Genomic DNA, 13,052 nt, shown 5'->3' on the forward strand with positions numbered 1-13,052 from the left:
GTCCTGGCCCACGGGGTTCCCAGGGGCCCTCTAGAAGCTGCCCCCCAGGGGCTCCATTGTGGGCTCTCTCTGCCAGGCAGTGCATCAGAGCCAGAACACTTCTGTTTCCAGTGCCTGGGGAGATCAGGCCAGGCTTGCTCTAGTTTCTCTGTTGTATAGAGCCCGGTCCTGAGTAATGCCATCTAACAAAGACACCGGGTGGCCACGTTATGGCGTCCTCTGTACAAGGACCAAGGTAAGGCGACTCCATGTTTTGTTTAGGCAGCTCTCTAGAAAGAAGATGGCTTAGTTCTGCTGATACAGAATTGCACCGGAGAAGTTACCAGATCCCCAGAAACCCAGGCCCGGAAGCTCCTGCATCACCCCAGATGCCACCCCTCACCTGGGGCTGTCAAGAAGGAGCACCCCAAGGTGGAGACGCAGTGAGCAGCCTGACCTGCCACCGGACCACAAGCCTCACCCAGGCTGCCACAGTGAAGAATGCCTGCCATGCTCTGCCTCTATTCAAGATGCTCTGTCTGTGACACACACTCCACTGCCAATGGACTCTCGGAACCTCCTGCCTCAGACCTGCTTTTGACAACTGTGCACTAACTCAGGGCTGCGTAAAATTCCTCCAGAGACTCGTGCTTGCATCGGCCCTGCCCGGGCCTTCAGTGTGGCTGCTCTGAGTCCTGTAGCATCTTTAGACTTTTTTAAAATTTGGCAGTAGCTCTGGGGATTAAATTTAGTGTTGTGTACTTGCTAGGTAGAGTCTTGAGCTTTTGCCTGGCCCTTGGTCTTCGTAGCTCTGCCTCTGGACTTACTGGGATTACAGCTGCCCCCTCCCTGTAAGCCTTTCTAAGCTGTTCTGTAACCTATATATTGTTGTGTGACGTGTAATGTATGATCTAAGAATTATCAACATTAGGGGCCGGGAGTTTGGCCTAGTGGTAGAGTGCTTGCCTAGCATGCAGGAAGACCTGAGTTTGATTCCTTGGTACCACATACATAGAAAAAAGCCAGAAGGGGTGCTGGGACTCAAGTGGTAGAGCTTTAGCCTTGAGAAAGTCCAAAGACAGTGGTAAGGCCCTGAGTTCAAGCCCAGGACTGGAAAAAATTATCAACATTCCTAATATGATTAGAGCAGCATAAAAAGAAACTATGGTAGTTGTGGTCATAACTTCAGGTGACCTGTGAGATGGGGACAGGCGCGTGTGACCAGGCTGTCCGGGCCCCTGTGGGAGGAATCCTGGAACTGCAGGATCTGAGAGGCCTTGGCTGCCCCCTGCTTGTTTGCCTGGGACCAGAGGCTGGCAGCTATGTCCCAGATCCAATCCCTTGTCTCAAAGAGCTTGTCAGCTCCGGTAGTAACACTGAAAGAAAACAGCACGCAGGCTCCCAGCTTGCGATCTGCGGTGTGTGCCCACTGGTCCTCGGTCCGCCTCCCTCCCCACACTTTTGTTTTCCTGCTTGTCAGCAGCTTCATTATTGAAAACAAACGAAGGGCAGAAAGGAGCGGAGGCAGCCTGTCCGAGTGTGGTGCTCAGGGCACCCGCTGGCCTTGGAGGGTGACGGCACTTCTTGGCAGCAGGCAGCTCTGTCCACTCCATCTGTGCCCTGCTCCCAGCTCATCCTCCATGGCCAGTGCACTGCGGACCACACGGCTGCATCACCAGCACGTGCGGCTCTGGCATGGCCCCTGGCTGCTGCTGCTGCCTCACCCGGGACCCTGCACAGCAGAATGGCCCCATCAGAGGTCTGCGTGCAGTGGATGCCCCTGAGATACAAGCGGTGTGTGTGGCAGTCCATCAGACCATTGCCAAATCCTGACCGTGGTGCTTGGCACTGTTTTGGAGATGTGCTGCAAGTCTAGAGTCCTGGACCCTGGATGGTATGAAGAGGATGAAAGGCTGAGTGCAAAGGTGAGGCCTCCCTGCGGGGGCGGGGGACACCAACTTCAGCTCAGACCAGGAGTCCTGACTGCCCCGGGACCTGGCCTGGCCTGGAGCAGGCCACCATCCCAAACACTCCGGGCACTCCATCTCCTGCTGGTGTGGCCAGGCTACCTCAGCCTCCCGTCTAGGAGTCAGTTGGGGAAAAGGGACTCTGCTTTCCCACAGGGCAGGGAACGCCTCTCACTTCTAAGTCTCTCCACCTGTGCATGTCTGGAAGCAGCGATGGCTTGTCTCTTTGGTCAGATGAGGACAGAGGTTCCAGACCAGGTTCACTCTCTGGAGCCTGGACAGATGGACTCCAGACTTGAGCAGGCTGAGTACACCCAACTCTCGCAGTGGATATTGACTGACCCCCTCCAGGCACCCACACCTGCAGGAACTGTTCCAGGGGACAGGCTCTGGCTCAGGGCAAGCAGGCCTCCCTCCCCAGACTGAGCCAGGCCTGGGCTGTGACAGATGTCCCTGGGTGTGGAGCCCTGGGGCTCCCAGAACCACAACCCAGGTTTCTTTGGGGGGTGATGAGCAGCAGACCCAGTCCTGGAACCCCCCCTCACTGTGCCCAGGGGGTCCTCGCTTTAAGACCGGGGCTTCCTCTACATCCCGTGCCAGCCCACCCCCCACCCTCAGAGAACCGGCAGGAACACTCAAGGAAGTTTCAGTGCTTTATTAACAAAATCTTATTTAAAAAAAGAATCTTGGAGGTCAGGTGGCAGGGTGTGATGGGGTACACAGTCTGGCTGGAAGGGGGAGAGTGGGCACCTGTGGTCTCAACCCTGGGGCTCCCCGAACCTGTGCCAGTTAATGAGGGCAGGTATGGCTTCTGTGCAAAAATAAATCTGTGGGGCTGGCAGGGGCACAGGGGAGCATCTGTATGGTGTCTGCAGAACCAATTCCCAGATTCGAGAGCTCCAGTGGGCAAGGCAGGAAAAGGACCCCAGCCAAGGCCTGCTGACCTGCAGGCCTGAGCAGCTTCCAGCATCCAGGACTGGTGCTGGGGACAGAGGGGCCTGAATGGGGCCTAATGTGGGCAACAGGGGGGGCGGGCAGGGCAGAGTGCCTAGCATGACCCAGGAGTAGAGGCCTGGGTTCTTCCTGGGTCTGGGCTCAGGCCACCAGCAAGGGGCGGTGGCTGTGTCAGGGCCTTGGGGCTCCTGGAAGGTTCTGGCAGGAAGCGATGGCCACACAGCGAGCAGGGGTTCCGGGCAGAAAGGCCAGGTAGGGAACCCCGCTCCAGCTGCAGTGGCTCTGGGAGCAAGCATCGGTGTCCAGCGGGGCCGGCGTGGCAAAAGCCCGGGCCCTCACGCTGGCCTGTCTACTGCTGGCTCTCAGGCGGGGCTGGGTGCTGCCCTCTGCCAGGTCATGCTTCTCCGCAACCACACTCTCTCCGAGGTCCCAGGACTTCAGTGTAGGCAGCTTGGAGAGAGGAGGGGGCAGCGCCAGGCACAGCAGCGAAGGCTCCTTAGAAGCCTAGAGACCTGAAGAGGAGAGGAAGCAGCAGGTCAGCCACAGGACTGCGCCAGCCTCCCCCACGCTATCAGGGCAGGTGGACGGGTGAACGGGCTGTCTCCCCCTCGCCCCCCCCACTGGCGTGCGGGGCACTGGCGGGGCCTCTCGGCTTGCCCAGAGGTCAGGGGAGTGGGCCACCTGGAGGCCTCCCCAGGAATGCAGGATGGATAGACAAGGCTCCATTACCTGGTGTCATTCTCCTGGCTCCGAAGGTGCAGGTTAGGGCCTCAGCCAGAATTGAGGACTTGGCCCCTCTGGGACCCTCTGCTGCTGCGGCTGAGTCATCGAGCCCATTTCTTCTCCTGACTGCTGTGAATCACTATGCTGGGGCGAGAAAGCACAGGGTCTTTGTGAGCTCGCTCGGCAGCCTCCCCCGGCCCCCAGCCTGGCCCCTTTCTCAGGTGCTCCCATGATGCCACCCCCCCCCACCTCTGTAGCTGATATGGGGAAGCCTGGAGCCTCAGTGGCTCCTCCAAAGTGAACCCATCCCTGCCCAACCCTACAAAGCCATCATCAGGCAGGCCTCACCTGAGGGCCAGGAGAGCCGGGACATCAGGTCTACTGCGGACACTGCTGGAACTGTGGTCTCAGCTCACCCCTGGTAGGGGCGCTGTGCTGCCCAAAGCTGGCCGGCTCCCCTAGGGGGGGCAGTTGGCTCTGCTGCGTCTGCCAGGAGTAGGCGGTGTCCCGGAAGCTAAGCGAGGTTCTGTTGGCACTGGTTCTGCTGGAGCTTCTTCTGCCCTGAGGTACCCATGAGCTTGGAGCCCACTGGCTCCTGCCATCCAGACACATGGCATCTTGAGTGCCCAGAGGGCAGGGCTTTGGAGCAGAGTGAGAAAGCTGGGGGTCTTCGCAGTGGCCTGAGTGTGAGGAGGAGGGGACCACTGGTGGGGGGGAGGGGGGCGTGGGCAGGAAAGACAGACAGGGAGGGTGGCAGGCAGGAACCCTGTAGGAAAGTGGCTCCTTTGCTGTTTGGTTGCTTGTGTCTGCAATCAGGCCAGAAGGTGTGTGGTGCCCAGCTGGCCAGAGCTCCCCTCCCCCCCCCCCCGGGGAGTCAGCCCCAGCTCAAGTCCCAGTTGGCAAAGGCCACAGGCTAGGTGTGGCAGGCAGGCTGGGGGGCCCTGGGCTGGGGCTCTACTCCGTCTGTGTCCGGTCACTAGCCACGGACTCGCTGGTGAGGGCTGGGGTGAGGGTCTCAGCCTCGTCCTCGGCCGGCAGAGGGAGGCCAGCGGGCTCGGCCGCCTGCTCCAGGCCGTCCTGCACCTCCATGCCCCTCTGGATGAGCTGCTCCAGCGTCTTGGGCAGTGGGTGCCGCAGGAAGCGCTTGAGCTTGGGCTGCAGGGTGCCCACCACGTACTGGATTATCTCCTCCTCGTCCGCGTCCACGTACAGGGTCTGGTACAGGTCACGCTTGCGCCACAGGAACTGGTCCAGGGGCTCCCCCTGCTTCTGCGGCAGGTCCAGCTCCCGCTGGATGGCCTCGCGGGACAGGGTGCCCTCGCTGTACTGCAGGAACTCTTTCTTGAACTCCACCCAGTTCTTCACAGAGCCTTGCTTGAACTCCCACCACTTCTTGGCTGGCCCGTTCATGTGGTTCTGGATCTGGGACAGCCAATACTCCTCGGAGCCACCCACCTGCCGCAGGTACTCCTCCAGGTGGCTCAGGAACTCGCGGGGGTCCTCGAAGATCTGCGTGTCCACGCCCGGGCCGGGCTGCCCGTCCTCGCCCGGCCCCCACGGCTGGTACGGCTGGGTCTCGGCCGGCTCCTCCCCGGCGGCGGGCGGCGGGGTGATGGCGTAGGGGCTGACCGGGTAGTCGAAGCCGTCCGCCTCCTGGCAGTAGCTTTCGGGTCCCCCCACGCCCACGGAGGCCGTGTGGCGGACCGGCTCGCTGCCCACCGGGTACTTGCCGCCCATGGACTCCAGGCGGTCGGCCCAGCGCTCCAGGCGGTAGAAGACCTCCCGCCACACGTGCATCTCGCGCTTCACCCAGCGCTCCAGGTTGGCGATGGTCTCCTGGCAGCGGCACAGACAGGCTTTGATGGACTTCTTCCAGCGCTGCGAGTCGCCGGTGGGCACGTAGCCGTCCAGGTTGCTCTCCAGCTTGCCCACGGACTTGTGCAGCCCCTTCAGCTCGCGCTCCACCTGCTTGGACACCTCGGCCAGCAGGTGCCGGTGGGTCCTGCGCACGTGCTCCAGCATCTCGGCCCGGCACTTACCGATCTGCAGGATCACGTTGGGCTTGGCGGCCGGCCCGCCCCGCGGCCCGGGGTAGGCGTGGAGGCCGCCGCTGGTCATGCGGTCCAGCTCCATCGGCGCGCAGGGGGCGGACAACGCTAGGGCGGTCGCGGGGCGCGGGGCGCGGGGCCGGCTGCGGCGAGGGGGCAGAGCGCGGCGGGAGAGCGGACGGCGCACGGCGCACGGCGCACGGCGCGAAGCGGGAGCGGCACGGCGGATCGGCGGATCGGCTCCTCTGCGGCGAAGCTCGGAGGAGGGCGCCAGCCGCTCTGCGCCCTGCCGCCGGCGCCGGCTCTTTATGCGGCCCGGGCTCGTGGGCGGCCCCTCGCCGCGCTCCCATTGGCCCCGCCGCAGGCCCCGCCTCCCGGCGCCCACCCGCGCCGCCCGGCGCCCGCGAGGCCCCGCCCGCCGCCCGCCGCCCGGGGCGGTGACTAATGCGCCCGCGCCGCCGCCCCCCGGCTGCGGGGGACCGCGCCGGCCCCCGCCCGCCCGCGGGACAGCGGGCTGGTCACCCGCGCTGCGGCCCCAGCCCTCCTAAGGGAGGCGCACGCGCTCGTATGTCTGCACACACGCTTGCCCACGCGCGTGTGCACACGTCCACACGCGGACAGGCGTGTGTGCACAGGCATGCACGCGCAGACACGCCAGCTCCGCGCTGCCCGGGTCCGGAGCCGGGACGGACCCCGGGCTGGCCGGGGTCCCCAGGGAATGTGGGGACCGGGGTGGGGCGGAGGAGGCGCCGAGGTGCTGCAGCCCACGGAAGGATGCTGGGCCCCCGGCACTGCAGAGTTGAGACCCAGCCTCTGGTCAGGAGCTTCAAGGGGAGAGAAGTGGGGGGAGGGAGAGTAGAAGGGAGGAGGGAGGAGAAGGTGCTGGCAGCAATCGGCCGCCAGGAGAGGCAGAAAGCAAGACACCATATAAGGAATGGGGCTCCGGAAGCTGAGACTCCGGCAGCGGGGAGGCCCCTTCCGCTTCCCTGGCAACTGCAGTGGTGCAGGGGGGGGCCGAGCGGGAGAGGGGGGAGGAAGGAGGAGGCAGGGACGCCCTTCAGGGTCCTCTGAGGATGGCTGGGGCTGGGTCCCCTTCCTCCCGTGTTCCCTGGGCACCGGTGACACACCACACCCACTGCAGGGGCCCCACAGACACGGTGATGGCGGGGGCGCCAGGGTGCCCTGCCCACGCCCGCTCTCTCTCTAGACACAGGTGTTGTACACTCATGGTACCCCCACTCACAGCCATATATACCCTCCTGGCCCCCACTCTGCTTGTTCACGCATCCTGGAGCCCTCCCTCGTGCCCTGCCCTCCCTCAGAGCCCCCCCCCAGAGGGGCGCTGCCCGGCAGGGCCAGCCTGACTCCTTTCCTCCAGGGCTTCTGCCCCCGGGGAAATGTCTTTCAGGCAAAAAGAAACTCCCCCAAAATGGCTTTCTTGGCATTTCTAATTAAAGGAGAGTGGGCGGGCACAGAGGGAGGGCCTAGGGGCACTACCGCGGGGAGGGGAGCCAAGCAGAGAAGCTACTAGAACAGGGACTAATGGGGAACCTTCCCACGGAGGAATCCCGGACGCCAGCAGCTGAGGGCTGTGTCTGAGCCCCGAGAGGCCTGGCTGCCATCAACCTCTATGCGGTGGGGTCCGGCAGGTGAGTGGTCTGGGGTCCAGCTGGTGAACCACCACTGGACACTGACGGTGCCTCTGTGCCCAGGAGTGAACCAGCCAATGCTTCATGACCAGGGCCAGCTCCAGTGGTTTTCAGGCCTGCCAAGGGTGCCCAGAGCCCCCTTTCCCACCTCCACCCCGGCCAGGACAGGCTCTCAGGCCACTGCCCTCAGGCAGTGCTGGGGGACAGCTTCCTGGTGTGGGAGGCTGTGGGGCGAGTGAGCAAAGACTGGAGCCTGTGGTGGCTGCAGCCCGCGCTGCCACCTGGGCTGGAGGCCAGTGTCCTCACCTTTGTCAGGGACACTGGACCTGGCCAGAGGAGGAGCCCTAGCCCAGCAGCGGGAGCAAGCTCAGCTTGATCTAGACCATGAGGTCCTGAGTCCCGAGGTAGATCCCCTCCTCACTCCCTGTGCCAGCCAGAGCCCCAACTGAAGAGCAGACCAAGGTGGCCCCACCCAGACTGAAGGGTGGGGGGAGGGCTTGTGGGGAAGGGGGAAGGGGTGAGGGCGGGAGAGCAAGGGCTGTCACACGGATCCCGCCCACCTTCCTCCCCGCTGGGTCTGCCAACGCTGAGCACAGGGCCTGGTGACAGGTGACAGGCCACAGCCACTGCGGCAGCTCTGGGAACACTTAATCGCTGCCCAATTATCGCCCTAGAAGTCCTTAGCAAACCTCCACACTGGAGCCTGGGGCTCTGTTCTTCAGTCTCTGGGAAAGAGGCTGGGCTGGCCCCCCTCCCACCAGCAGGCCCGCGGGCCTGGGCGCCTCCTGCCCCCACCTTCCTGCCCACCCCCAGCCTCAGGCAGTCTGGAGAGGGGCTATAGCCTGAATAGTCTGGGCTGGGGGCTGCAACTGAGCAGAGAGACTGCACAAGAGGGGCTCCCAGGCGAGGGGGAGCGAGCCAGGGTGACATAGGGTCGCTGCAGTGCTGGGGCCTCGGTGGCCTTTGACACTAGTCACTCTCCCCCATCTGGCCTCTGCCCCATGGCTCCAGTCTCCCACTTCCCAGGTTCTAGGCTGCTTCAGGATGAGGACCCTGGCACCCTGCCTCCGGCCCAGGCCCTTCCCCCGTCCCTGTCCTGAGTGCCCCTTCCATCGCTGGGGCCCGGTAAGGGAGGGGTCTCCCGTGGGTCCTCCGTGGGCCACGGCTTTGCCCCCGCCTGGCACTCTGCCAGCTGATGGACCTTTTCACAGGCTGGGTTCTGACCAGTCCTGCCTGCTCCTGGCTCACCTGTTGACCCTGGAAATCTCCCAGGCCGGGCAGTTAGCACTGCTTAGCAGTGAGGATGTGATCACACACACACACACACACACACACACACACACACACACACACACACACACACCATGCACCGATGCACTCACAAATATGTCTGCCCACCATGCGCCAGCGTGTCTGTGAACCCACAGCCCACATGTGTGTGACCCATGTGCACTGAGCACTTGTCCCACAGCCCTGATACCCCTTCGGGCCAGGTCAGGAGAGGAGGGGCAGTGAGTGGCCTGTCCCCTTTCTGTTCTCATCTGCGGAGGTCCTGCCAGCTTTGAGGGTACATAGCGATGAGATGCAGGCTTCCTGTCCACTGCTGTGGCTGACCTGCAGGGTTCTTGCCTGGCACCCCCTCTGTCCCCAGTTCTCCTGGTGGCCAGCTTCCCTCTGCACTGTGTGTCCTTTGCTGTCCAGGTGCAGGGAACCAGCCCCACAGCCTGAGACTCAGCCTCTGCTGACCTTGACCCACAGAGGCCCACAGCCTGCTCCCTCCACTTGGGGGGAGATTAAGTGGGCTGCCATGGGCACAGGGCCTGACCAGAGCAAGGGGCTAAGGACAAAAGGGCGACTGCTCTGGCCCTCTTCAGTCAGGAGTGAGTGGCAGTTGCTCTTCCCTTGTGTCCAGGCGAGGAGGGTGGGAGGCATGGCTGTCCTGCTGGGCCCGGTCAGTGTCTGGTGTCTAGGACTGTGTCTGGGGAGGGGAGGGGGGTAGGCTGGGCTCTGACTCCTCTGGAGAGGGCTCAGCAGGTTCCCTCTCCCCGTGCCCTCTGTCCACACAAGGTGAGCCACTGGCAGAAGGAGGAACACCAGGCCTGCCCACCCACCCGGCACAGAGCTGCCTCAGCCCCGCCCCCGCCCGCCCCCATGGTGTCTGGCTAAGATGAGGAAGGACAGCAGGGGAGACAGTCCAGGAGCTGTGGATGGAGGGCCCCAGACACTGCCTGAGGATGGAGCAGGGGCACACAGAAGGTTTGGGCCCAGCCTGGACAGCAAGACCAGAGGAGGATGGGGGAGTCAGGTGGGGCAGTGGGGAGGCAGAGGGAGATGGAGAAGCAGCTGTGCAGCAATCCCAGATTCACTCCGCTGGAAGACGCCCGCCCCCTGCAGTCTCCACGAGGGTGTTGAGAGGTGAGGGGCCTGCCCAGACCACTGACCCAGCAGGTGGACTGAGCTCAGGGCCTGGGGCCAAGAAGGCCAAGAGAGGGGCTCCCAGCTCCCTCCCCCAAGCCACACCCCTCCCTCCTCCCTGAGCTACAAGAACATTGTCTCCCTCCCTCCCCCGTTCGTTCCTTCCTTCCTTCCTTCCTTCCCCTCCTGGCGGGCTGTGTGCTGTGCTGTATCCTTGTCCCCAGAACAGGCAGCCTGTGCATGGCGGGGGGGGGGGCGGGGGGGGCACCAGACCCTCCTTCCTCCTCTTCCCTCCCTCCTTCCTGCCTCCTCCCTGCAGCTTCCACAGCCCCAGTCCAGCCTCCAAGGGAAGCTTTGTATTTTTCCACAGATCCAGCACAGCTTTGTCACCCACTGAACCCCACCTCCCCTTGAGGCCCCGATGTGCAAGAAGCCCAGACTGTGTCCAGTGACAAGGGCACAAAGCCGCCACCTGGCCGGTGACAATGGCACACAGGGCTAGGGGCTGAGCGAGTGCAAGTCCATCTCAAGGAACATCTGCTCCTCACCGACACCACTCCCCAGCTATTATGCAGAAGGGGAAACTGAGGCCGGAAGAGGATCACACCACAGGGAAGGAAGGCAGGTGGGGAAGGCTCAGGCAGGAAGAGCGCAGAGCATCTGGGACGACTTCCAGATCCCAGACACGTGTGGACATTTTCCCATCCTCCATGGCTGTAGGCGCACCCCTCGGCCGCAGCCCTTCCCTGGCCTCAGTTTCTCCATGTTGATCCTCCCTCGCTGCTGCTCCCGGCTTGTCTACCCCCCTGCCACCCACCAGCACCCTCAGGTGACCTGTCTGGGCAGAGGTGCCTGGGGCTGCCAGGGTGCTGGGGTGAGGAGGGTAGAGAAGGGGGCGGCTGTGGCCTCTGTGTCCGCCCACTGGAGCAGGGCAGGGAGGGCGGTGGAGATGAGAAGAGGAGGCTCTGCACACCTCCCCTGCCCCCCAGCTCTGACCAGCCAGGCCCCGGGTGTGGCCCCGAGGCAGTGTGACCCGAGGGAGGCATGGGACCCGGAGCCCCGCAGCAGGAGGGGGGGCAGTTGGTGTTTCCACCCAACATGGCCGACATGGGGAGAAGGCTGGGTCTGAGGGCTGCTGTGAGGGGCAGGGGTGGGGTCCGCAGACCCTCAGTGTCCAGGGCTAGTGCCCAGCTGAAGAGCCTCGGGCATCTTGGAGACCAGAGGCCTGTGCGCCGGGCCACCAGGACCAATTGGGAGTTGGAACCTGGTGGCGTCGCCCCCCATCTCTGCCCCACTGGGCCCCTGGCCAGGCCAAGTGCCCTCAGCAGCCCGCAGGACTCCCACCTGGCAGGCTCTGGGGCGGCGGGGTGGGGGAGCCCCGAGGGTGGCTGGCGCTGCACCAGGATGGGGGGGTTCGCTGCCAGATGGCCGGTGCCAACGCCCCCAGAACAGCGGGTCTGGAAGCCGGCCCGTGCCAGGGGTGGGGTGGAGTCCAGGACAGCCCGCCCCCAGCCCCTGCCGCGCGGCAGGGCTCGCCTGCCATTCTTGGTAACTCATTTAAATGCCTTAGCAGCGGCCCAGCATCCTGTTCACTTCCGGAGCCATAAAAGGAGAGAGGCTGAGAATAGCTCAGCCCTGACGCGGAAAGGGGCTCCACGCAGGCAGAATCGGCAGAATCCGCAGCACCGCCCAGGTGCCAGCCCACCGGGACCCTGCCCAACCTCCGACCTGTGCCAGTCCTGCCACGCGTGGATGACCAGAGGATGGCACGGTCCAGGCCATGGATGCTGTGTGGCTGGGGCAGACGCTGCCCTTGGCACCCACGTTCACGGGACACTGCTGGACTTCAGGAGGGACTGTTCGGGGGGGGGGGCGTTAAAGCTTCCCACTCCGTGTTCAGCACCCCAGCCCCACAAATCTTCTGGGACCTGCCTCCGGCTGAGGAAGCTGGGATCTGTGCCAGGAGTGTGCCACTGCTCCCCTGGTTGCGTGTGGGGCCACCCATAAGGTGGGAGGGAGGCACAGAGGCCACGAGGATGGAGTGACAGGCCCGGAAGCCCCAGGCTGGCTTCCAACCCAGGAAGGTATCCTGTAGGACAGTCTTGTAGGGCTTACTGAGGCGGGAACAGGGCCCATCATGGAACAGCCAATGCGTCTCCTCCCATGTCTCCCCTGCCTCCATCCCCGGCCAGTCCCCCACTGCCACAGCCACCGAGGCTGAGGTCTTGGGTTCCAGACTCTGTATCCTCTGGCTGTCAGCCCCCATGATGCTCAGGACTTCGTCCCTGCTCACTGTGTCTACTCGGTCCTGTGCCAGGCCTGAGCTGTGACCCCTCACCCAGATGTGGGCCTCAGACACAATGACCACAGGTCCAGGTCTCCGGGCTCCCCAGGTCACAGCTCAGCCACCAATAGGGGCCCCAGGGTGTCTCGGCAGGTGTCTGTCCCTGGTGGATTCATCAGTCCCCCTCTCTTCAAGGTTCCCTGCTCCCTTTAGGGCTCCCTTGCTCTACGTTTCTAGGGGTGACAGCTGAGCCCAGAGTGGCCTGTGGTGAGATCAATAACATTCCAGGGGAGTGGTGTTCATTTTGAAAACAGGCTATGGTTAGCCTGCATGCTGGACCCACTGCCAGTACCACCATGACCCATCACCATGGCCACCTCTCCTCTACCCGGCCACAGCACCCTCCCACCATGGTCACCGTGCCCCCTCGGCCAGCTGGCTTCTGGTGGCTGTGCACGCACCATCTCCTCCTAGCACGCGGTCACAGATGAGAGCCTGGACACGGTGCTATGGAGGTGCCCTGCCCCAGCTCTGTGGGAAGCTGCTGGACTCACGGCTGGGCGTGGAAGACATGGTCATTTTCAACCTCACCCTGGCAGAAGCGGGGCTGGGGGGACTTTTTTTGTCACGAAGGAAGCTGCTTCTTGTAGGAGCATCCTAACAAATTTTGAGGCTTTTCCTGAGACATCGACTCTGTGTTCTGGGTGTCTTTGGTCCTTCTCCCTCCCCCTCCACAAAACAGCACAACAGCAACAAAGAAGCTGCCAGCATCTGGGGACACAGAGGACAGTGCCCACTGGAAGGAGGGGGCTCACTGGGCAGTGAGGAGCACACGGCGAGAGCCACCACCACTCATCACCCACCGTGACTTTGTGCCAGCCCTGGGGGGGGCCTCTGCTGAGAAGAGGGTCCCGGGAGAGGGGTCTTGGACCACACCCCTTCCTGGGGTGCCACAGAGGGGCTCCCCACATTGGGCTCCTGTCCCCGAGGCCCCCTGGCAGTTGTCATGCCATGAAGTCCTTGTCCATTCTTC

At 63.5% G+C, this 13,052-nt stretch overlaps 1 protein-coding gene and 1 long non-coding RNA gene across 2 annotated transcripts; both read right to left on the bottom strand.

Moving 5' to 3' along the window:
* Nucleotides 1-2,586: 2,586 nt before the first annotated feature.
* Nucleotides 2,587-4,472, bottom strand: LOC150059306 (uncharacterized). The gene is made up of 3 exons (XR_016536641.1): nt 3,972-4,472; nt 3,630-3,767; nt 2,587-3,412 (listed from the first exon to the last, which is right to left on the bottom strand). It is a non-coding gene; the product is annotated as an uncharacterized LOC150059306 (long non-coding RNA).
* A 19-nt stretch (nt 4,473-4,491) lies between these two features.
* Nucleotides 4,492-5,823, bottom strand: Arc (activity regulated cytoskeleton associated protein). The gene has a single exon (XM_090338741.1). It carries the CDS (start codon nt 5,754-5,756, stop codon nt 4,578-4,580), a length of 1,179 nt encoding a protein of 392 aa, XP_090194867.1. The 5' UTR covers nt 5,757-5,823; the 3' UTR covers nt 4,492-4,577.
* Between the last annotated feature and the right edge of the window lie 7,229 nt (nt 5,824-13,052).

This window comes from Megascapheus bottae, chromosome 9, assembly GCF_031878675.1.
Source record: "Megascapheus bottae isolate mThoBot1 chromosome 9, mThoBot2.hap1, whole genome shotgun sequence".
NCBI classification, from domain to species: domain Eukaryota; kingdom Metazoa; phylum Chordata; class Mammalia; order Rodentia; family Geomyidae; genus Megascapheus; species Megascapheus bottae.